The 23508-nt window shown below is 35.1% G+C and overlaps 2 protein-coding genes across 2 annotated transcripts; both read left to right on the top strand.

The window, feature by feature from the left end:
• The first annotated feature begins 18453 nt into the window (after window positions 1-18453).
• On the top strand, window positions 18454-20628 carry LOC136803572 (uncharacterized). Its single transcript, XM_067060308.1, has 6 exons — window positions 18454-18768; window positions 18908-19396; window positions 19636-19756; window positions 19882-20081; window positions 20233-20309; window positions 20424-20628. The coding sequence occupies exons 1-6, from the start codon at window positions 18454-18456 to the stop codon at window positions 20626-20628; spliced, it is 1407 nt and encodes a 468-aa protein (XP_066916409.1).
• Window positions 20629-20700: 72 nt separating this feature from the next.
• Window positions 20701-22585, top strand: LOC136803508 (uncharacterized). Its single transcript, XM_067060248.1, has 6 exons — window positions 20701-20945; window positions 21058-21148; window positions 21264-21416; window positions 21537-21673; window positions 21781-21945; window positions 22138-22585. The coding sequence occupies exons 1-6, from the start codon at window positions 20909-20911 to the stop codon at window positions 22533-22535; spliced, it is 981 nt and encodes a 326-aa protein (XP_066916349.1). The 5' UTR covers window positions 20701-20908; the 3' UTR covers window positions 22536-22585.
• Window positions 22586-23508: the final 923 nt, after the last annotated feature.

Raw genomic sequence — 23508 nt, forward strand, 5'->3', positions numbered from 1 at the left:
TTAATCTACTTTTATATACACAAATTTAGTTCGTGTCAACGCTAAAAGACAACAGCATGCAGCGTGAGAAAAATTTTCTAATAAGATTAAGTCATCTTTGTGTTAAATGAGTTTGCAGGAAGAATTACCATTAAAAGATGTATTAAAAACATATCCTTGAATTGAGAGAAACTCCTGATGGTTTTAACAAATGTTACATTTCGTTTTACATACGTCATAACGATATCACAAAGTAATCATTCTGTTCTTATTACGAAACTAACGAAAAATATTTCAGGTCGTTCGGGTAAAATGACATGACGAAAAAATATGCTATGACTTGATTAAGGAAAGTATGGGATATTGATTTTTTTTTATCTATAATCAGGTGACATAAACAGACACTAAAAAACTAATGGCTCTTACCCTCCCGCAAAAAAAACACTTGATCACACGGTGAGGAGAAAATAACAAATGCTGATTTCTGTGCCTAACCCGAAAAACGTGCGGATATGGATGCACGTCTAAATAAATGATGGATAGAGAAGCATACTAACTTATCGGGCAGAATTTGTCAATATCTTATCCTATAACTGATTTCAACTGTTCTTTTATTTCTGGTAACTTTACAACTCGTAATAAACACAAACCATCCACTGTAAATCGTTTGATATCATTTTCTCACCCATTCACCAACTAGTGGACAACTCGTGAAAAATAATATCAGAAAAGATATAGCACATTTGAATACTCTCCAAAATTATTGAAGTTATTGAAAACTTTCGACATCTTTCCAGCAATTCGAAAAATGTGTTCATTAAAACCAACTTCTGAACATTTTCAATATAGCTTCTTCGATTTAAACATATAGGGTGATTCTCGACAGACAGTGTACCTTATTTGCGGCTATCTTTCTTCAAGTCCATCATTGGCAGACCCAGGAACAAGGAAAACAAAACAAACATTTAAACTATAACCAACAAGGAATTCCTTCGTATTTTTCCCATGTTACACGTTTTTTTTATAAGGAACCTTAACTTTGCTCTGAGCCTGGAGTTCCTTATTTTACAGAGAATTTCAGCTTCAAAGTTCCTTATCGAGTACCTTATTTACATAGCTAAGTTTGAATTCGCAAAAATCGGATTCCTTAACTTGTTTTCTTATTCTCAGCCTGAGCAGTTCCTTAACAATTCCTTATCTTTTGAACCATTTTCAGCCTCGAGTTCCTTATAAACGTGTTCCTTATAAAAAAAACGTGTAGTAGATTTCAAGAACCAAAGTCAGATTTTTCACCTTGGCAAGGTTTCTAGGTTTTTCAAAATAATCGAAAAAAGAAAGTTGATAGAGAGGGATGAGAGATAGAACTCAAATATTAGCACATCAAATGGCACATCTCTATACTCGTTTTTCATAAGAACAAACTATATAAGAGCACGAGGCTTGGATCGCCGAAATGTTAAGAACAAGTTAAGAACATTTTCAGGCTTTGCAGGCTCTAATTACCCAATCTCTTAGAAAAATAGACAAAAATACTGACAAATTGGTGAAAATAAGAAAATGTTAAGAACATTTTTAGGTTTAAAACTCAAACAGTTAAGAACATTCGAAGGCTCCTGTTCTTATTTCAAAAAATACGTATATGTTTCTCACACTATTGATCTAAACGAATTAGATCACAACTCAATAAAAATAAAATAATACCTAGGAAACTGAAAAATGAACTATGGTAATACTAATTGCAAGTTAATACCACCCGAACGTCATTTTAGCATGACTAGAACATTTGGAATCGTAAGAAATGACAGTGAACTAATAGATGGTAAAAGAGCTCATCAACTTGTAGCTGTCCTACAGTACTGCACTTTCTTTTTATATGGAAGCACGCCAAAAAGCCCGGGCGTTGCCACTAGTTTTATTTTATAAATTGTAAAAACTCCATCTCGTCCCGGGTGCTTCCGTATAATACCGAACGCCTTTATCGCTCAATTTCTATTTTGTAAAGAGGGTAAATAATACATTCACTATCCTTTCATATAACAAACCTTAACTTGGTTCCGAGCCTGGAGTCCTTTATTTTCCAGAGAATTTCAACCTGAAAGTTACTTATCGAGTTCCTTAGTAACTTAGCTAGTAAGTTCGGATTGTAATTCTTACTGTTCCTAACCTTGTTTCTCAGTCCGAGCAATTTCTTAACAACTTATTTTTCGGGACTATTTTCAGCCTCAAGTTCCTTATAAACATACAGATGCTTAAATGCATACCATTTATACAATTGAAACCGCAGTGTCTAAGTCTGTTGTTATTTTATGTTCGTACGCGTTCTCTATCAAACAATGTTGACGTTTTTTTATAAGAACATCCGAAATTTTTGACGCCTTCGGACGTTCTTAACTTTTTGACTTTTAAGCCTAAAAATGTTCTAAACATGTTCTTAATTTCACCATTTTGTGAATATTTTTTACCATTCTCCTAAGAAATTGGGTGTTTCTGAGTCCACAAAGCATTAAAATGTTCTTAACTTAACTAGTTTGTTCTTGTAAAAGAAAACGTGTAAAAATATTATCATAGACAAGTTAAGTGTAGATCATTAGAATTCAGAACCGATTTCCCGCAAATCAACTCGAACCAAAAATAAACAATTCAAAAATCAACCTTTTGAGACGCAGGAGTGAGGGTCCTTATACCATCGAACACATCCGTACCCTATTTCTAATAAGTGCCGAAAAGCACGCTGGAAAACTGATTTTTTTTGTATGAAAGTTCAAAAAAGAATCTCCTCAAAAATAAGAAAACTCAATGGTCATTCTCAAAGAGACACCCAGTCGTGGGAGTGGTGAAGGTATCGTGAAAGTGAGAAAAGGTCACAAACTTCATTTTTATCACCTGGTTCGACACCCTTTTCGTTTCTAGCTACCCCGGGTCTAACACAATACACGCATTTTTGTAAGAACAAACTATGTAGGAACAAGGCTTCGATGGCAAAAACTTTAAGAACAAGTTAAGAACATTTTAAGGCTTGGCAGACTCCAAAACACACACAATTTCTTAGGAAGTTAAGTTAAGAACATTTTGAGGCTTCAAAATTTCAAATATTCTTATAAAAAATCCTTACAAGAGCATGTCACCGAGACCACGAGTGCTTAAAGATTAATATTATGTGCCTCAACATATCCCATTGCCTGATGACAAATCATGTGATATCTTGACATATAAAGTTAAGTGGAAGAAGTGTAAGCCAAAGGTGATTTTCCTTATCAAGTTTGAGTGAGGATTTTAGGATATTTCTCAAAAAGTTTGGACCGGATGATAATACAAATTGAAAAAATTGTGTTGGCCTAAATAATGTCTACAGTAAAACCTCTAATTAACGGACACTTCTGATTAGCGGACAATTTCATTTTCCCTGGCCGTTTCCTAGTCAAATCCTCATAAAAAAGTTTCTAAAAGGCGGACACTCAATTAGCGGACCCTCTGATTAGCCAACAAATTTTTTCGCACGAAATGGCCAAAACCCCGATTTTAGCTCTCCAATTAGCGGACATTGAATATCAAACGGGTCACAGACGTCCAAAATTGAAAAAAAATTTTTAGATATTTTTATTTCAAGCACTTATTAGTCTTATTATTCAAATTATTTCTACAAATTTCCAGTTTTCCCTTGACCCATTCAACGAATTTAGGTGGGCCAAAGAAAATCACTGGTACTTCAAGTCCGTACCCACCACCTCGATTTAACCTCTTGCCAGTCACTCGAGCTCTTCTATGGCCTAGTGTATTCAGATAAGTACTTTAGATCCCAATTTTGTATTTTCGACACCCTGGGATGGCCTAATTTCAAAATTGGAGCTCCGAGAGCAAAAGTTTCTAAAAGGCGGACACTTCTAATTAGCGGAGACTAACCCCTTTCCCCGATGGTGTCCGCTAATTAGAGGTTCCACTGTATATACTTTTAAATCTAAGCCGAATTCAACATTGTCTATGTTCTTCGGTTAAATTTTTTCTAAAAGGTTAGAGTCCACACGAGCATAAATTCAATCCAGTCCATCCATCTCTAGCCTCAGTAGAGGTGTAATATGGACACACCCTTTTAGTTGCAACTTGATAGGACCCACCCTTCTCGTTCCTTCACGTTTTCACCTCCCCTAGTCATAGTCAAGTGATCAACACGCTACTTATACTTGGGTCATCCACCAAAAGGTCAATGAAGTTTTGATAGTATTGAGGTTAGCATACCAGGATAATCACGACGACGGACGAAAAATGTAATAGGCTAGTGATAATATGGTTGAAACTCACTAGCCTGTCAAATTTTCGTTCGTCGTAGTGATTTCACCGACAACTTCACTAATGTACCTTTCGGTAATCCTATGCTATCCGAAAAAAGCCTTAAAAGTAACGACCTTGTTCCCAAACATTCCTCAAATTCAACACCAACATGAAACATAAGTCTTACAAAGCAGAAATTCGTTGTTTAACTTGTTGCTAAATAGTTATCACATACGTATATAGAAAAACCACAGATACATCGTTAAAACTCCTCATGTAAACCATAGTAATATCGTTTAAGTTCGTTTTTATTTTATCTAACAATTCTATGTTTAGGGTCCGAACTCACATCCATCCTAAGGGTTGCTTCTATCCGTGACCCGAACTAGCGATGCGATGCGATGCGATAGACGACCTCGTTACGTTATCCCTTTGCATTGGGCTCGAACCATTGAGTTTAAAGCCCGAAGGGCTAAAGTAGATTCTTGAACCTTTCCCAAGCAAGAAAAAGCCACTTATTTCCCATCCAGAACGCACCTAGAACGCGCTGCAATTATGACGACGGATTGTATCCATCTACTTTTTTTTTGAGGACTGAATTTTTTGAAATCTAGGGATAGATTTTACTTTCAATCCAGCATTTGTGTAAAAACCACGCGATGGCGTTTTGGATGGGAAATAAGTGGCTTCATTTCTCATCAAGGAGTCTCGAGTCTAGCCCTTCGCGGGCTTGGAAGTCAATGGCTCGAGCCCACAACCTTCCGGTTAGGAGGCGAGTGCGCTACCACTCGACCACGACCCCTTCCCCCAACCACTTTTCGATCAGAACCCGCTAAAACCATTTCTGTACGCTAGATCATTACGAAATCTAAAATGTTTTATTCTTACAAAAACAATTCTTGAAAGACCAAGAAACTGCAAATCTAAAGGGCCTACAAATTTCCACCGACCGTTTTCACAACCCAAAAAAAATCAACATCAACAATATCAATGATTACGACTCATAAATGTGAGTTCATTATTTTTCTTTTATAAGAACAATTTTATAAGAACAACGAGGCTCGTACATGTTTTTTAACAAGCAAGTATCTACTCCTATACCAGGCTCGCATTATGCTCAGCATTCTATTGTTCTTAAACAATAGAGCTATTGTTTAGCTACCAAAAACTAAGCCTGCTTATGCTTATAAACGTTATGCTTATAGAAGAAAAAACATGTAATCGACAAAAAAATAAGAGTAATTCAAGAACAATGCTGCGCCTGGAATTACTAAATTTCAACCAATATAGGGGTTAAAGTAGTAAGTATAAAGTCTGAAATACCTCAATTTCACCCTGTATATAAGATCAGGATGAGAACAATTTGAGGCTCAAAGTGCCAAAAACAAGAACAGCCGAGTCTCATCAAAAATCTATTAGTTCTCATAAACAAAAAGGAGTGTACACCAAAACTGCTGAAATCATATAGAAATCCAAACCCCTTTACTATTTGAGACAGGGGGGGTACAAAGGCAGGGTACTAACCCATAGCCAGGTGGTGGTGTCTATTTTTGCATTTCAAAAAAGTTAGTACCCGGTACTACTTTAGGGGTGGGGGTGTGTATTTTTCACTCTTCTAGCAAGTACAGGGTACTATTTGGGTACTTTTTCACCGAGTTTTGCTCCTTTTTCAATAAAAAAAGTAGTCTTTTGTAATATTTTGACTTTTTTCAAATATTATTTTTTTGATTTGAAATTTTTTTTAATTGAGAAACTTATTTTTACTCTTTTGAGAAATTTTTTGATTTCTGTGAAGACAAAACTTCCGAAATGGTCAAGAAGTGTGTTATTAAAATCAAAGGACAAACGCCTCTGACTTAATCAATGATAGTTTGTTTGAATTATCTGTCCATTTCAGTCAGAAAAACTAACATAGTACCCTCTCTTTTGGTCTAATCTGTAAAATATAAGATTTTAGGGGGTGGTGTCTCTATTTTTTACAGCAAAAATGAAGTAGTACCCGGTACTAAATATGGGAGGGTGGTACTAAAAAGAAATTGAGTGAAAAATCAAGTTAGTACCCTATGGGTTAGTACCCTGCCTCTGTACCCCCCCCCCCTGTTTGAGAATGTTATCCAAATTTACCATGGTGGACATTTAATAAAGATATATAGAAAAAGGTTAAATAAACTGGTAAATCGACAAATTCCAACAATTTAAACCATTGATCTAACGGGCTAACGCCAGTTTCCAGAATGTCCTAAAAGAGAAATACCAACTTCATGAAACATTTTAAATTCTCAATTAAAACATTTTTTAAAACCTGTATGTAGGTTTGAAAACTTAAACCGTTTCTACAAAAGTTTTTTTTGCACTTTTGACGAAAAGACCATCCATGTAGAAAGAGAGAGTCAATATTGGTATTCGATACCATGGCTAACAAAAATGACGTCATTTTGGCAAAACATCAAAAGTTGTTGTTGTTGTATTGATCATTTTTTATCTTGTTGACGGAATTTTATATAAATTTAACTAGTTTTAATTTCATTTGCTCCTCATGTATAATGAAATTTTCCTTTTTTTCGTAGGCTGGGAAATTTACAGGTTTCCGCGGTAAGAAAGAGGGTGTAAAAAATACTGTATAAAGTGAAGTAATCTTTAACTTGTAAGCAGAGTCGAATCGTGTCATGTTAAATAAAAATCCTCCAAAAGCCAATTAAAATATAGAGAACTAAATATTCTCTAAAATCTAAAAATTTTCTAGGAAAATTAACACAAATTCTTCGGACAAAAAATTTATTATATACATTTTTACTGTTGCTTTATAAGTCCCACACTTCTTTATAAGAACAATTTTATAAGAACAATGAGGCTCAGAATCGCAAAAAAAATAAGAACAAGATAAGAACAATTTGAGGCTCAAAGTGCCTTAAAAATAAGAACAGCTGACAATTTTACTGGTTCTTATAAAAAAGTGTACTGGCTAGGCTTCACGCATCCCCTTTGCTATAATTTGATATATCAAAAGAAATTCTGAGGATGTGCGCAGCCTACATACTAGTAAGCACAAAAAAACTTAAAGCGCGCAATATTGTCAAAACATTCCACAAAGACAGATCGAGGCTACATAAAATCTTTCTCTAAAATCTGCTAGCATATCACTTCAGCCATCAATTCAAAATCTTCTGGTTTGATCAGAGATTAAGGAGCGACTTAAGAATCGATTAGCCAAGAAAGTAAGAGTTCTTTCGACACATTAAGTAGTATACACTTCTTATAGAATCTCTCCAAAATATCTTTAATCCCTTCAGTATTAGATCCAAATTTAGTCCCCCCGTTTAAATAACTTATTGAGCTGGTAGCTCAGGCTGGTTGCTCAGGCTGGTAGCATAAGAACATAAAGATTCGATGGCCAAAATACTAAGAACAAGTTAAGGACATTTAGAGGCTTCGCGGACTCTTAAACACCCGATTTCGTAGGAAAATGGACAAAAATAGTCAAAAAACGGTGTAAATAAGAACATGTTAAGAACATTTTTAGGCTTAAAACTCAAAAAGTTATGAACATCGAAAGACTTCAAAAATTTTGGATGTTTTTATAAAAATAAACATGTATAGTTTATATTTCCCAAATCCATCGCGATTGTATGATAATAATATCTGTTTCAAAATTCGATACAAAGATTTTTAGTAGAAATGTTCTTGACTTTTGAGTTTTAAGCCTAAAATGTTCTTATCATGTTCTTACCATGTTCTTATTTTCGCCATTTTTCGAGTATTTTTGTCAATTTTCCTTTAAAATCGGAGTCCGCAAAGCCTTATTTTAGTAGTTTGTTCTTATAAAAAAACGTGTAATTTGTAAATACCAATGAATCCATGAATAATAATTTGAATGCCATAAAAAAACAGGGGGTTATTTTTTGTTTTGCAAAGCATTTAATTATCGCTTCCTCTCTTAAGAACAGTAAGTTTTGTCAGAACAAGATTATCATAGGTATTACTTTTATGCTAAGTAACAAAATGTAGACAAACGGTAAATAGTTTAAATTCACGAACCCTTATTGGGCTTTTCCAGAAAAAAACCGTATACCCCCTGTTGAGGGAGGTCCATCATTTTGTGGCTGGAAATGCTGTAACCCCCTGGAATTCCAGGCAATTTCAGTTTTAAACCCCTCTGGAATTCTGAATTTTAGTAGGATTTAAAAGGCTACCCCCATGGAATTCCAGTTATTTTTGACAGATTTTTGTATCTCCCTATGGAATTCCGGCACATATCAAACCTTACCCCCTTGGAACGGAAATGAACCCCCTCCATACCAGGGGGTATACGGTTTTTTTCTGGAAAAGCCCATTTCACCTTGCACTCTTTAAAGCTCAAAATAACCTAGAAATGACTCTCTCTCTGAAGGTATTGTATCCTCTCCTTCAGTTTTGAGTACCTTACTTCATAAATGGTGTAATCAGATGGTTTAAGATATTTGCCCTTCAGTAGCTGAGAGACTGTCTATATAAAAATATCACAAACTATCTGATTGTCCCTTTAAATTCGGATTAGGCTTGTTGGTCCGCGTGGGTTTCAATAATACCTGATTTCAGAAAATGTAGCATGCGAAAACAAAGAAAGAGCTAGATTCAATCCGTCGTCAAAAATCGTGCAAACCCTGAAAAGTTTTTCTTGCCTGGGGAAAGGTGGAAGATTCGCTTCTGAGATTATTGGACGTTTTATTGAGCTGTTCCATTCAATATCCATACAGGACAGTGGACAAACATTTTGGAGGAATGAAAAATGGTAAAATTAACAAAGAAAACCCTTGCAAAAATCCTTCTTCGTACCTTAGGGTGGACGAACTTTTTTTTTACCCACTGAAGGTTTTAGAACAAGTTTAACCCCCTGGAAATTTAAATTAGGGTTCCTGAATACTACAAAAAAATTTCACTTCACCCCCGGTTTTTTTGATAAATTTATGATTAAATGATTAAAAGATTCATACTCGAATAAGGTGTTTGAAAAACTTTCTGTAGTTATGATCATTTCTGTGGAATTTTAACCAAAGCTCAAACTACCTTAACTTAAGGGAACTTATTTTGGCGAATGACAGCATAAATCTGTTCTATTTTGCCTTATTTTGAGCAATTTTGATGAATTTCAGGGGTTATTCAGGCAAGGAAACAAAAAATTTTGGTAAATTTAGGACCCTGTCAGATATCTTCAGAGCCTAAAAAAGGGACCCTGACCAGCGGCACGTCCCCGTTCCCAATTTCGCCTGAGTGCCTCCCCCGGGACACTAGTAATCAAATTCAATTGAAGATGCTATTCTCCGAATCAACGGAAGCCCAATAGCAGTTAAAGGGAGGCTCCAAGAATCAATATTTGTAAAAAAAAAAACAAGAAAAAAAATCAGTAATTCACTAAAGGCTGCTTAAGGAACAATTTAGGTGTGCTGAATTTCATCCAAACCTTACCTTTCTTTTAACATTCCAGCCACCCTGAGGCTTTTAAACAAACAGACATGCAGAAAGAAAGAAAAGACAAACAGATAAACAGAGATACTAGCTCAGCTCATGATAAATGGAGCAATCCAGGGAGAAAGAGTGACACCCTCCTATACCTTCGGGTAAATACACGTTTTTTTATAAGAACAAATTATATAAGAACATAAGGCTTCGTTGGTCAAAATGCGAAGTTGAGAACATTTTAAGACTGGGCGGACTAAAAAACACCCAGTTTCTTAAGAAAATGGACAAAAAATACTCAAAAAATGGCGAAAATAAGTACATGTTAAGAACATTTTTAGGCTTAAAACTCAAAACGTTAGGAACATCCGAAGGCTTCAAAAAATTTTAGATTCTTATAAAAAAACGTGTAGCTATCGAAAGAGGATATTTCGGGTCGCCTCTGACTGCAGCCGTAAACTCACTTACTTGCGATCTCAAAGACAACTGTTTCGAATCAAGCACACAACCAAAAATGAATTCTTATTTATAACTAACTCAAAAAAGTCAGTTGATAGAAACGATAGAACAAAAATGATGAACTTTTGATGAGCGAATTAGACCTTCCCTAATCATTTTATACGGAATTTGCAAATGATTACAGTAATCGTTTAAAAGTTTTGCCTTGATCATGGTTCTGTGTTTATTTACGTAAATAGTCCCCGCGACAGAGTGCTTATAAGTTTTTTTAGTAACTTGTATGGTTTGATAAAAAAACTCTATCTTAGATGAATTTGATAGTCGAAGACGTTAATGAGCATTAAACAGATTTGAGTAATCAAAATTTTGAAAAAAAGATCCACGGTGCAAAAGGTTGTGGTTTGAACCACTGACTTCTAAAAAGAAGACTGGAATGAACATCTTATCATTTTGAGGCACACTCAAAAATTTATGAAGCCTACGTATGTCCTTGATATGTTGACATCTTTATCTGCAGTCTCTAATGAAAGACATCTTCTAGAGAGTACCTTACCAAAAAACGGGTTTTTTATGCCATTTCTTGGTGAGAAATTATTTCATAATTTCTGAAAGAAAAGCCTTTGGAGTTTTTTTATGCAAATCCAATCCTGGGCTACCAAAATTCGAAAAGCCGCAAAGTGGAATAGACGTTTATTGCGTAGAAAAAAAGCCTAGTATATAGGCCTGACATCTTTATGACAGCCTTTATTAGAGGTCGGTGAGCTTCACGCTCCAACGTAGGTGAAAAATGACGTCAAATATTATGATAACCCATAATCAGATTCGAATAATCAAAAATGAAAGATGAGAAAAATACAAAAACATGAAAAATGAGTATGATTAGAAATTTAAAACTTTCCCATGCTCAAAATTTTGATGTGCAAGCCCACAAATAAAAATTAAGCCCACATCAATTGGGGATTAACTGAAACTAAATGAGAATATTTCTGACAAGGGAAGGCTCTAATGTGTTACACGCTTTTTTTTATAAGAATACACTTTATAAGAATGTCCACGATGAAAATGGCCAAAAAAATAAGAATAATGCTAAGAAATGAAACCATCATGGAATTTTTCTACTCAAGCTAAGAATGCCATTTTTGGAGCATTTTCAATTATGAATTAACCCCAAGAATAGGTCACTCCAGTCACAAAAATGCCATTTTATGCTTGAGACCTATGTACTAAATGTTAAATCGAGTCTGACTGAATTAGGATCCTAACCTAAGAATACTGTAAGAATATTCTAGGATGATTTTCCCAAAAAGGTTAAGAATATCTATGATGAAATGGATTTACACCATTCTTATAAAAAAAAGTTTGTAGTTTTAAGAACATTTGTGAGAAGTGCTCCAAAGCAACCTGGTTCCCTGCGTATTATCAGCTTTTTTATGCTTACGACTGATAGGCTTAGATAATTCTCTGGCGTCTATCAGTAACATAAATAAAGCCTGGAATACACGGGGACGCAGTTGTGCTCGAAGTAAATTCGTTACTGTATGACTCTGACAGCCATTGACATTGGGTTTTTTAAGAAATTAAAGGCACAGCAGATGTAGAAGATATAATATCAAGGGGGATTGAATAACTGTGAGGCCGTGACCACTGGGTAAATTTGCTATGTCCAGGGGGTGAAACACGTGTTCAGCGAAAATATCCAGGGGTAGTTGATCGAAAAAAAGAATATCCTACATCTCCCCACCATATAAACGGACTTTAAAGTGCAACTTTTAGTGTCAGGTTGGAGACCCATTTTTTCAATGAAAATTTATTTTTCCGAGTAATTCTTAGAACATTTTTTTGCTAATCTTCAGTACATATTTACTATCGTTAAAATCGCATTACTTTTTGCCCCGAAACGAAAGTAAAAGTGACTAGGTTTTAATCTTTTTACAACTGACGTTATGTTTAGATTCGATTTTTTTAACTCTAAAATCTAGATGAAAACCATCAAAGAGGTCCGCCAACCTCGGCATACTTTTCTCAGCCTTGGTCTTTAGAGTAAATACACGTGTCATGTACAGAGTAATCAGTATCTGCTCGGATATTACGAATTTTCTGGTTTGCTTATATAACGAATTTGTCAACAACAACCGACGAGATACACGTTTTTTATAAGAACATCCATTTTTCGACTGATGATCGTCTCCACGGCGTGAAACTATTAGTATTGAAATAAAACACATTAACTTCATTCGACAATAGTATATAAGAACATCCAAAAATTTTTAGGCCTTTGGATGTTCTTATTTTTTGAGTTTTAAGCCTTAAGTTGTTCTTATTTTCAACATTTTTTGAGTATTTTTGTCCATTATCCTAGGAAATTCGGTGTTCTAGAGTCCGCAAAGCCTTAAAATGTTCTTAAAAATTAGCCATTGAAGACTGATGTTCTTATAAAAAAAACGCGTAGCCCACACTTGACATAAGATGTTAATCAATAAGAATTTAGTTGGTAAGTCATCATAAACCTATAGTAATAAGATGTAATCGAATATAGCAAAAATGATAAATTTTTAAATGATTTCTAAAAAAAATCTTGTGCTTTCAAAACAACAACAAATCTTACGTCGTCATTAAAATTTTTGTCCGAAAACTTAAAATAAAGAAAGAAAACCTAAGAACAATTGATCGATCGATATTCTCAGCGAGAAATTTTCGAAAAGATAAATTCCACTGTGGTAGAATTGCTGTTTGAACGGGTATTATCTCAGAACTGATAAAAATCGGAAATATCAGGGCATAAAATAAAACGAATTTTTTTTTGTGTACTTAGAAATTAAAGAATTTGCTTGCTTTAAAAATGCCGTGCGCCGAGAAGAAATCTTTCTTTTAAATTCAGTACCAATCCTTCTAAAAGCCGATCGCGCTGTTAAGGGTTGATACGTGTATTTTTTTAATACTGACTTTCTTTTTTCTATTGTTCAACTATTGTTCTATTGTTTAACTACACGCTTTTTTTTTTTAGGAACCAGTATATTTTGACTCAAGCTCGGCTGCTCTTTCTTGAAATTCTTTGAACTTTTCAGTGTTATTTGTTCTTATGATGTTCTTAAGACGCTTAGTCTGTTAGAATCAGTATTTTCTTAGTGATTTCTGAAATCTGAGGCTCAGATTGTTCTTAGTAGATAGTTCACTAACTACGCAACTCACGCTAAAGCTTTAAAGGGAGCGGAGCAATATCCCATCGGAGGTGATTGATAGTCGACCTTTCATCATTTGCCACATCACCAGTCGGGTTCAACTACCCTTACACGTAAACCTAAAAATATTTTGGTTGGACCCGCCAATCCCCAAAACCGAGGGCTGGGTTACCAGGTCTACTGCTGCAAAACGCTTGACGCGGTCTTGAATAATTCTGTAATCTAAACCTTCCAGATGTTGAAAATTTTCCCAACCTTCAGAGCTTTAGCGTGTTGGATGAAAATTTCTGCAACTAGGTTCCAGATAATAAGATGATTGAAAACGGAAAAAGAAAAGAAGAGTAATCCATTCTCCAAAAAAATATATTTTCTATAAACAAAGTTTTAATAAAAAGAAAATTAGCAAATGAAGATTTAGATAGATGAGCCCTCCGATGCATCGGAATGGGTCCTACCCACGATGGAGTGGGAATCACAGCGTAAGGAGACATTGCAACTATGCAGATGCGAGCTGCCGAGTCATGGCGTATACCGGAGAGAAACGATGTCCTCGCAGGTGTAGAACCTCCTTAGTGTACCTTAAGGAAAGAAATTTTGGCGGAAAGAAATTTAAATTTATAGGTCACTCGCTAAAATAAATTCTGGCCAAATTTAATTTTCTTTCAATTTAGTCTCTATTTCTCCTAAAAATCCTTTTTTTCCTCTTTTTTCAGCTAAAATTTTGAACAAAAATGGGTCGTTCGCCAAAATTATTTCTCGCCAAATTTAGAAATTTTATCAAATCGCCAAAATAAATTCTCGTGTCTCCGTACCATTTTTTTTTTTCTATCAATAAAAGTGAAATCTCACTTTTGTCCCTGAGACAATGGAGCAAAATTGATTCGAATCTAAATTTTCACCCCATTACATAATGAGTGATAGACATCACTCAAATTTATAAACGTGAATATTCAGACTATACAGTTGACACTCTCTAATTCGACGTTCTACTATTCGATAGGTTCCGTCATTCGATGAAAATCCAATTCCCCTTGAAGATCAAATTAGAGAGCGCCAACTCACTATTTTCGCATGTACACGTTTTTATATAAGAACAAACTATTATAAAAAAATAATGCTCCGATGACCTAAATCTTAAGATCAAGCTAACAACATCCGAAGCTTCAAAAGTGTTGGATTTTCTTATAAAAAAACGTGTATAACGACTTTTATTTTGATGACCTGATGACTCCTAGAAAAAAAACTATGAAAATTACATATAATGTATTGTTGAAATAAAATCTTAAAAAGTAACAAAAAAATGATTTTCAATATATGAGTCTGCTAAATGACGCGCCTTACGCGCCCACGCGCCCTCATATTTTTAACGCGCCTTCGCGCCTTACGCGCCTTACGCGCCCACGCGCCCTAAAATGTTACGCGCCCACGCGCCTACGCGCCCTGGTAATTTGACGCGCCCTAAAAATTTGACGCGCCTTAAAATATCGACGCGCCCTGGTAATTTGACGCGCCCTAAAAATTTGACGCGCCTTAAAATATCGACGCGCCCTGGTAATTTGACGCGCCCTAAAAATTTGACGCGCCTTAAAATATCGACGCGCCCTGATAATTTGACGCGCCCTAAAAATTTGACGCGCCCAGATAATTTGACGCGCCCTAAAATATCGACGCGCCCTAAAAAAATCGACGCGCCCTGATAATTTGACGTGCCCTGTTAATTTGGCACTACCTAAGTTCAGTTACTTAGTAATGAAGATCAGTAATTTGAAGATCAGAGTTTTCTCCATGTCTCATAAAGAATGTTGTACTTATCCCAGTGTCGTTATTCTATGAGCGATTGAGGATACAAACCTTTTTCCCGAGTATTTTATTACCAAGCCATAATTCGTGTTTTCAGTACATGATTTCTTTCTACGTCACTGCAGTAATCAAATTATTATTTTAAATCACTCTTTTCCAAATTGAGATGTACATTTAACAAAGACAGCGACAATGGAAAACTTTTCAAAAATTCCCAAGTCAAAGATGATTACAAAAAGTTGGGTTTTCTGTGAAGGGACAAATTTGTGCATTTTCCCCTGTAAATTGAATAGAAATAACGTGTAGCATGCACAAATTCTATGAAATAGACTAATAAAGCGTACATAAAGTGTACAGCCGATAAATGGAACGGGTCGACTTGAGGCTAATGTCTTAAGAAATGATCATTTTGCTAACACCGGTATTCTTTTATATACCAACCATGTATGATTAGACCGGTCCCATTATTCCGTCCGTCAAAACCGCCGAAAACTTAAGGCACATCAAAACCCTAAGGCGTGTCGAAATCTTAGGGCGCGTCAAATTTTCAAGGCGCGTCGAAATTCTAGGGCGCGTCGAAATCATAGGGCGCGTCAAATTTTCAAGGCGCGTCAAAATCATAGGGCGCGTCAAATTTTTAAGGCGCGTCGAAATTCTAGGGCGCGTCAAATTTTTAAGGCGCGTCAAATTTTCAAGGCGCGTCGAAATTCTAGGGCGCGTCAAATTTTCAAGGCGCGTCGAAATCATAGGGCGCGTCAAATTTTCGAGGCGCGTCAGGCGCGTTAGGCGCGTAGGCGCGTGGGCGCGTAAGGCGCGTAAGGCGCGAAGGCGCGTTAGAAATATGAGGGCGCGTGGGCGCGTAAGGCGCGTCATTTAGCAGACTCTCAATATAAGTATATTTTTAATGTTCAATGTTGAGAGGTTTTATTAGAACGCCAACAAGAATATCTCAGGCTGAATATTGTTTAAAAAATAGGCACATCCAGCCTTCGCCAAAAGGACTTTGATGTTTTGATGGTACACATTTGCCCTGACCAAAACCACAACTACATCCAGGAGGGCAGTATCGCCAAATAACGTTGCAGCTTCCACTTTCCACGTTCTTAACTTTTTGAGTTTTCATCCTAAAAATGTTCTGAGTATGTTATTATTTTCACCATTTTTGAGCATCTTATAGCCCATTTTCCTAAGTAATCGGATGTTTTGGAGTCTGCAAAGCCTTAAAATGTTCTTAGCTTATTCTTAACATTTTAGTCATCGAAACCTTATGTTCTTATATAGTTTGTTCTTGTAAAAACACATATAGGTCATAGATATAATGAAGCCATTCATCTCCCCGACAAATGCCACAAAATAAAACAAATCAAAATTTGACGAGTGGCGTCTAAAGCTAAGGCTACACTGATAGTTTTTTCAGGCGGCTGCAATGCAACTAGCGGCTTTAATTCGTGACCAGTGTGAAAAGGATAATAAAAGAATTTCAAAGTAAGATGCTTTGTAAGAACCCATTTTTTAAAATTTCAAATTATGTGATAACTCGTTTTCTGTCGTTTTTGGAAAATAGTTAGACAAAAAAGATTGGATTTTTTACTCAGCATCATAGAAGGTTCATGCAGGCCATATATCTCAAACCATCTTACTACTCCTTTAAAAGGGGCCCTCAGCAGTTTGCATGAATGCGTGAATGGGCCTTTTTTCTAATGTGGATGGGTGACAATTTCAAAAAAGCTTCACTTTGCGTGAAAAGTAATTGCGTGAACAGTAATTGCGTGAGATTCGAAAAAAGATTTTTTATTTATTTTACAAATCAATAAATTCTACTAACTGTAACCATCCATTCATTCCTAAAGCTAACATAAATGAACACTCAAACCAATTTACTTGATTCCAAGAGCAAAACTAGTTTAAGTCTGCTTGACACCGCCTTTGCATAGTTATTTCTTCTTTACTTCTCTGGAAACCCAAACTTTTGAAACAGGACGTTGGCCTCGAATTTCGAGACCACAAAAGAATGCCCTACCTGTCGATTCATGGCGCTAGAGGGCCAGAGGAAAGAATCCATCGCCTCGAACGACTTTTAAAGGGATGAGCAAAATCTAAAAAAATATCTTTGTCTAGCTATTTAAGCTATTGTCAAGATATTTAAAGTTACAAGTTTTTGGCTTTCAGGTAGCCTGGGAATCCAAGCTGATATTTTATTCATGAAAAAACAAAAAAATCCCTTACCAAAATTCCCTCACATGTGAGATTCGATGTTTCAGTTACAAAATATAAAATAACAGCTTGGTGGGGGCTGTGCAATCCCACAATCCCCTTCAACATTTGAACTTTGGCAGATTTAATTTTATCCAATCAGAAGAAAGAATAAATTTTAATATTTATCTAATTTATGTCAATAACAAACATGGCAGCTTCAAAAATAAAAGTATATAAAAATGGGGGAAAAGATGGCCAAAAAAAAAAGAGTTTCTAAGTTCAAACTTCCATAACTTTGTGAAAAAAACAACAAAAAAAGCTATAAAAACAGATCAATTATCCTGAACTTTCCATAGAAAAAGTATAAATTAAAGCCCTCCAATTATAGCCAGCTCCGATACCAAATACGAATACGTAAAATGACATAAAATCTAGTTTCCTTTATCATTTTATCGAAGAAAAAACCTTAATTTGAATAACCCAACTGCTTCCAACACATCCAATTCTATTTTTTTACTTCTGCTTTCGGTTTCTCTGCAGCTCGGTCTACCATTACTTTCTATCTTGTTTATGCAGACATGGTTATATGTAGTTAGGATATTTCTTACTTAGCAAGAAAGCTTTTGGTTAAGTGAGTGAAGTCACGATCGAAACAAGCTAGTAAGACAAGCTAGTGTTTCTCCTGCGCGGGGAGGGGATTTCCTTCGTAGAGACTTGAGTGAGAAGAGAGTGAACTTTGTACCTTCTGTTCTGTTTTCTCAACAAACGAGTAACCAAACAATTTCCCCCAAACTCGCTATTATTTTACGCGGGAAAGCTGTATCATAAAAAAAATTATTTTACCGTCCCGGTATTTTCTATCCATGCAAACATACAGGTCTAAAATGAGTATTTCATTTGTAATAAAAATTGAAAATAGCGAGTATACTAGTGCTTAAAAATTTAAAACTACATCGAAATGAAATCAATGTCATTTGATGTTCCTCTCACATATACAGGCTATACAGCAAATAAGCAAATGAGTCTTAAAACGAGTCGTACGAGTGCGCTAGATATCGTCGTCAATTGAGACATGCGAAATGTTAATAAGAGCGCTTAAGAGAAGAAGGATGTGAAAAATTATGAAATGGAAAAATGAATCATGACCTCGTGCCATCTGTGCGGTTTGGCTTTTGCTGTTGATGATGCTGGAAGAAAACTTAAGTCGGTAAAAAGTTTCTCTCTATTTAAATCGAGAAGTAAAGACGAGGTTCCAGCAGATAGGTTGAAAAATGTTGGTATAAATGTTCGGGCAAACACGAAGGATAAAGATTGTATTTGTGCTAAATGTTATAACGGAATCAAGGTTCAAGAGCAAGCGAATTCCCTTGCAAATACTTGGAGAACGAATGGGAATATTAATACGGAAAGGGTAAACGATGATGCTCCAGCTACTAAAAAAACCTGCGTGGAGAGGGTAAGTTCAATCTACTTAAAGACGCCTGAATTGTTTTCTCGTAAAACCTTAAATTCAGAGATACCGAATTTTAATTCTGTACGGGACAATTTCCTTCGCATATATAATAGCGTTCAATTAGCTTTTTTTTCTAAACTAGGTCAACAAAGACGTTCTTATTGATACTCTAAGGAAAGAATGTATCAAAGAGCTGGCGAGTATCGAGAGAAAGTCAACGATCACCGACGTATCGATAAAGAATCTCATTACTTTCACGGACGACGAGTTATGTTCGCAAATTGACGCGCTCTGTCCAATCTTGAACGCAGTTTTGCGATCTGCAACGGGTGCTAGGGAAGGTGACATGAAAAACGCGGCTCGGCTCCAATGCTACTCGCTAATGTTTAAAGCTAGGTATGGTCATTGTCGAGGAAATGTTGTCGCCCATCGAAACGATCAACTACTAATGGCAGCTGGGGTTAAGAAAGTGGCATTCAGTTGGTTTAACAAAATGGCTCTCACAAACTCGTACACCATCGCTAATCGAAAGAACAAAGGCATGACGGTGGACTTCGATAAAAAAGTTCTTGATTGGAAGGAAAAAGTTGAGTCGTTAAAACAAGATGAAGAGCTAGATGAAAATTTTGAGGTACCTGATAATAGTTTTTAGGACAAAGTCACAGGTCTTGATTATTTATATGTTATAAAAATGAAATAATGAGTAAACTTGCACGTTTCAAAGTATGAATAATTTCTAGTAATTTTACATTCAAGCCCTTGCATGCAGCAAATTTGAAATAAATGTACAGAGCCAGAACATTTTAATAATCAACATCAAGCTTGAGAGAATAAAAGAAAATTGAAACAGAAATTTTTTATTTGATTTAGTTCTGCGGTGATAATGTCGATATGGAAGTCATTGTGAGGCATCAAGGACTTGGCAATCCTAACAGAAGTCATCACTGGTTTCATACAATGGCTGTCAAATCACGAGTTTTAAAAAAAGATGGTAATAGCTTTAGTTATATTATTAGTTCTTCTTACAGTTCTATCAACTATCGTTTTCGGTAAAATGTAACGGATTAAAAACAGGTTAAAACAAAATTTATAAAAACAACTAAATCTATTCTTTAGATTTCAGAACACCAGACGAATACACCAAAATGAGGCTGCTACCAACGAAAAACACAAGTCGCGTGTTAATGGAAAGCTTCAAAATCTTATTTGCAAGAATGTTGGTCGATTTCCTACCAGCATTCAAATGTTTCACGAAAAATGTTACAAGACACATCAGCCATCCATTTTCGAAAAAGATGAACGAAAAATCTGATGTTGTAAGAAAATATATTTTTGCTTAAACGCTTTAGGGGGGGTCTATCTGCCTGACAGTCACACATCTTAAAAATAATTTAAAGAATCAGTAATTTTTTAATTCATAAAAATGCACTTTACATACGCTAATAAAAACAAGTAATTTGTTTGCAGGTTTCTCTTGGTGTTATTTTCGAAGGTGAACAATCGTCCTCCGGAATTGCAGAAATCTCAAAGCAAATTCAAGAAAGGTAAAAACATTAATATATAACAATAGCTAGAATTTTAAAATATATTTGTCCCTAATCAGACTGAGATTGTCAAAACGCTAAAAATATTGTTAAAAACATTACTGTGATTTATAGGTATACTCCCGTGAAGAAAAATGAAGATGGAAAAATCGAAATTTTGAAACCAATTCTAGTAGTCGGAGATCAATTGACCGAAGAACGTCTCTCCAACATCAAAAAGGCCTTTCAAGCAGGAGATACATCATTTACCAGGCTGGAAGGAATTCAACCTGCCTTTGCTGATTGGCACTTATTAAAAACCCTTTTTGAGGCAAGTTAAATTTGCTTTCCATAATAATGAATTTAATTATAAAGTTTATGCGAAATAAGTGTAAAAATTATATAAAAACAATTACTCTTGTACATCTACTTAATCTTAAAGTTTTTTTTCTCTTCAGATCAAAGATAAAATCTTCAGAAAAGATTCATCATCAGAATTTGGGACGTCGACTTGGTCAATTAATGTTCTGCAAACTGTCAATGCAAAGAAAGGACCTCACAAAAATTACAATTCGTATAAAGAGTACTCAGATAAAGAACTTAGTGCTCAAGCAGTTGCAATGACAATGACATATTTTAACATGAAAAACTATGGAGGTAAATAAATGAAAAACTTATCTGATAATAAAAATGTTTCCAAAAATACAAAAAAATTACTTCTGTTCTATCAAAAAGCTAAATATATAATAAAAATCACTTCTTTTCCTAGATGACCCTGTTCCCAATGATATCAAAGAAACGCAGGACGAGGAGAAGAAATTCAACTGGCTATATGGACATGTTGAAAACATCATTAAAAAGTAAGCTTCAAATTAAGTTGTAATGAAATTTTAAAAGCAAATAACAGGGCATAATTAGTTTTTAAATTCTTATTTTATTATCTATCCAATTAACAACAAGACTATTTATTTTTAGATACGTTGTCACTTACCAGGCTGATCAAAGTGCATTGAATCCAAAATCGACAAACCGAAGGATTTTTCGATGTCACAAAAAAGATTGCAAGTTCTTGTACACGCATAAAAAGGCAAGAAACAAGCATGAGAAGCAGGTTCATGGGTACACAAGGTAAATAAAGTTTGTTTTAAAATTGCTCAGTGTCAAGAAAAACAAACCAAATTAAAAACTATTTAACTAAAAAATAATTAACTTCAAAATCAAAATAGTTTCACACTTTTTATTTTACAGAAAAAGGAAGGACAAACTTTCAACAAAACGAATGGATTGTGACGTTCTAAATAAAACAGACCACAAGTTGGCTTACCAAAAGGCATTATTTACAATGAATATGTTACTGAAAAACATCCATGATTGTATTAGAGAGGGTAAGTGAAATGAGAAAAAAAAGTGTAGTTTAAGATTAGTACCTGTTATCATTGTTCTAGACTTTAAATAAGAAATGAGTAAAATGTAAAGGTTATGTTTTTTTCAGGTGATGGAGAACGACTCCTTGAAAGCTATAAATTTGCTTTATTGTACCTCAAGCACTACAACCACACAAAGTACAGTTTTGGCCTTCTGAAGCTGTTCACGGAGATTGAATATCACCCAGATCGTGCGCTTGGTTTGATATGGGGTCGATTTGTAAATACAAAAGGTATGGATAACACTAAATGATATAAAACTATATGTAAATTAATGTCATATAATAAAATAGACACCCTATCAAGGCTGAAAATAAGCGTCGGTTATCGGTCAATGTCCAACTGATTAAGTCGTAAGACCGACAGAAAAATAGAGACTAGATTGTCAATTAAAAGCCCTACAAAATACTTTATTTCTTTTAAAGGATATGCTGGTCATAACATTTCAATGGATCTACATTTGGAACATTTAAATGGTTATCTCAAGGAGGGCTTCAGGGCACTGAGAAGCAATTTAAACCAGTCAAACGCTGATCGAGTAGCTAAAACCCTCAACAATGTGAAAGATTTGATCCAGAATACTGAAAAAAGCCTGAAAGCCCAAGCCCCAAGAAAATCCCACACAGTTCCTTCATTTTATGAAGACGTTAAAAAGCTCGCTGAAGAACTTGTTAAAGCAGATTCAATGAAAGAGATTCCAGATCGAAATCATGCAAGCTTCCAAAATTTCAACGAAAATGTTATATACGGTCTTGACTACGATGGTATGAATGACTGGGTTAAAGCTTATAAGAAGAAATATGCAAAACTGATTAATTTGTAAATATAAGGTTTCATCATCACATCTTTTTCTTTTACTGATGAACTTTAACAGCTGAGCTAGGTTTCTATTTTTTTGTTTGAGAAAACTTTTAAGAACAATCTACTTTGTCAAGATTTTGTCAACAATATAAGTTAAGAGTAAACAGAATAAACAAAATTAATAGCTAATTCATATGCATAAGTTAGGATTACATCTTTCCTAACGGAACACCCCAAAAAGAGGCAAAGACCGGTATTTCTTTTAGTTTCTTTAGGAAAAATATGTAATGCTAACTTATGCATATAATTTTTTTGTAAATAGATCATTTATAAGCTTTTATAGTACATGATAGGAAATTTCATTTTAATCATCCAATGAAAAAAAATCATCATCACTACTACTAGAATGTGATGAATCATTGAAAACACAAATTGTTTTGAGAAATGGTTTCCAAAATTTTCAAGATTTTTATCATAAAGACCAGGATCTGGAATGTCATTAAAAACTTCAAACAAAATTACCATAATCTCATGAGCCAAACGTTCATTATTTACCATGGTACTTTCCAAAAAAATTCTTTAGTGGAAATGTATTTCAAATTTAAAATAACATTATCAATTACATCAAGTGTAAGGCCAGAAATAAGCTCTGCTGGAAAGATTGAAGTACCAGGTGATGCATCTTGGAGGCGTTCAGAATTTTCCAACATGAGCTCTCGAACAAGATCTTCATCGTCAAGAGAAACTTCCCGGAAAATTACATGAGAAGGCCCTGTTTGAATCGGTTTCGAAGGTAGAAATTGAGGAGCAGATAAAAGATGACAAGGTGTTTGACCATCACCAACACAATAACACTTTGATGCACAGTAGCTGCAGCAATCATGAAGCGGAGACAAGGAAGAACATTGTAACCAGATGGATTAAGAGGGGAAAAAAGTGCAGTACGTAAGCAACCAAGCTTAACCTGATCAATGTAGATCGGAAGAGCGTCGTGT

The sequence above is a fragment of the Clytia hemisphaerica genome, unplaced genomic scaffold (genome assembly GCF_902728285.1).
Source record: "Clytia hemisphaerica strain Z4C2 unplaced genomic scaffold, Clytia hemisphaerica genome assembly, whole genome shotgun sequence".
Taxonomy (NCBI): Eukaryota; Metazoa; Cnidaria; class Hydrozoa; order Leptothecata; family Clytiidae; genus Clytia; species Clytia hemisphaerica.

What these genes read in the sequence shown, in the direction of transcription:
- LOC136803508 (XM_067060248.1), top strand. Translation starts at nt 20,909, where the DNA reads ATGACAATGACATATTTTAACATGAAAAACTATGGAG. An exon ending in GTTGAAAACATCATTAAAAA is followed by an intron (nt 21,149 to 21,263) that starts GTAAGCTTCAAA and finishes ATTTATTTTTAG; the next exon opens with ATACGTTGTCACTTACCAGG. An exon ending in TCGATTTGTAAATACAAAAG is followed by an intron (nt 21,946 to 22,137) that starts GTATGGATAACA and finishes TTTCTTTTAAAG; the next exon opens with GATATGCTGGTCATAACATT.
- LOC136803572 (XM_067060308.1), top strand. Translation starts at nt 18,454, where the DNA reads ATGACCTCGTGCCATCTGTGCGGTTTGGCTTTTGCTGTTGATGATGCT. An exon ending in AGCTAGATGAAAATTTTGAG is followed by an intron (nt 19,397 to 19,635) that starts GTACCTGATAAT and finishes TATTTGATTTAG; the next exon opens with TTCTGCGGTGATAATGTCGA. An exon ending in TCAAAGCAAATTCAAGAAAG is followed by an intron (nt 20,310 to 20,423) that starts GTAAAAACATTA and finishes TGTGATTTATAG; the next exon opens with GTATACTCCCGTGAAGAAAA.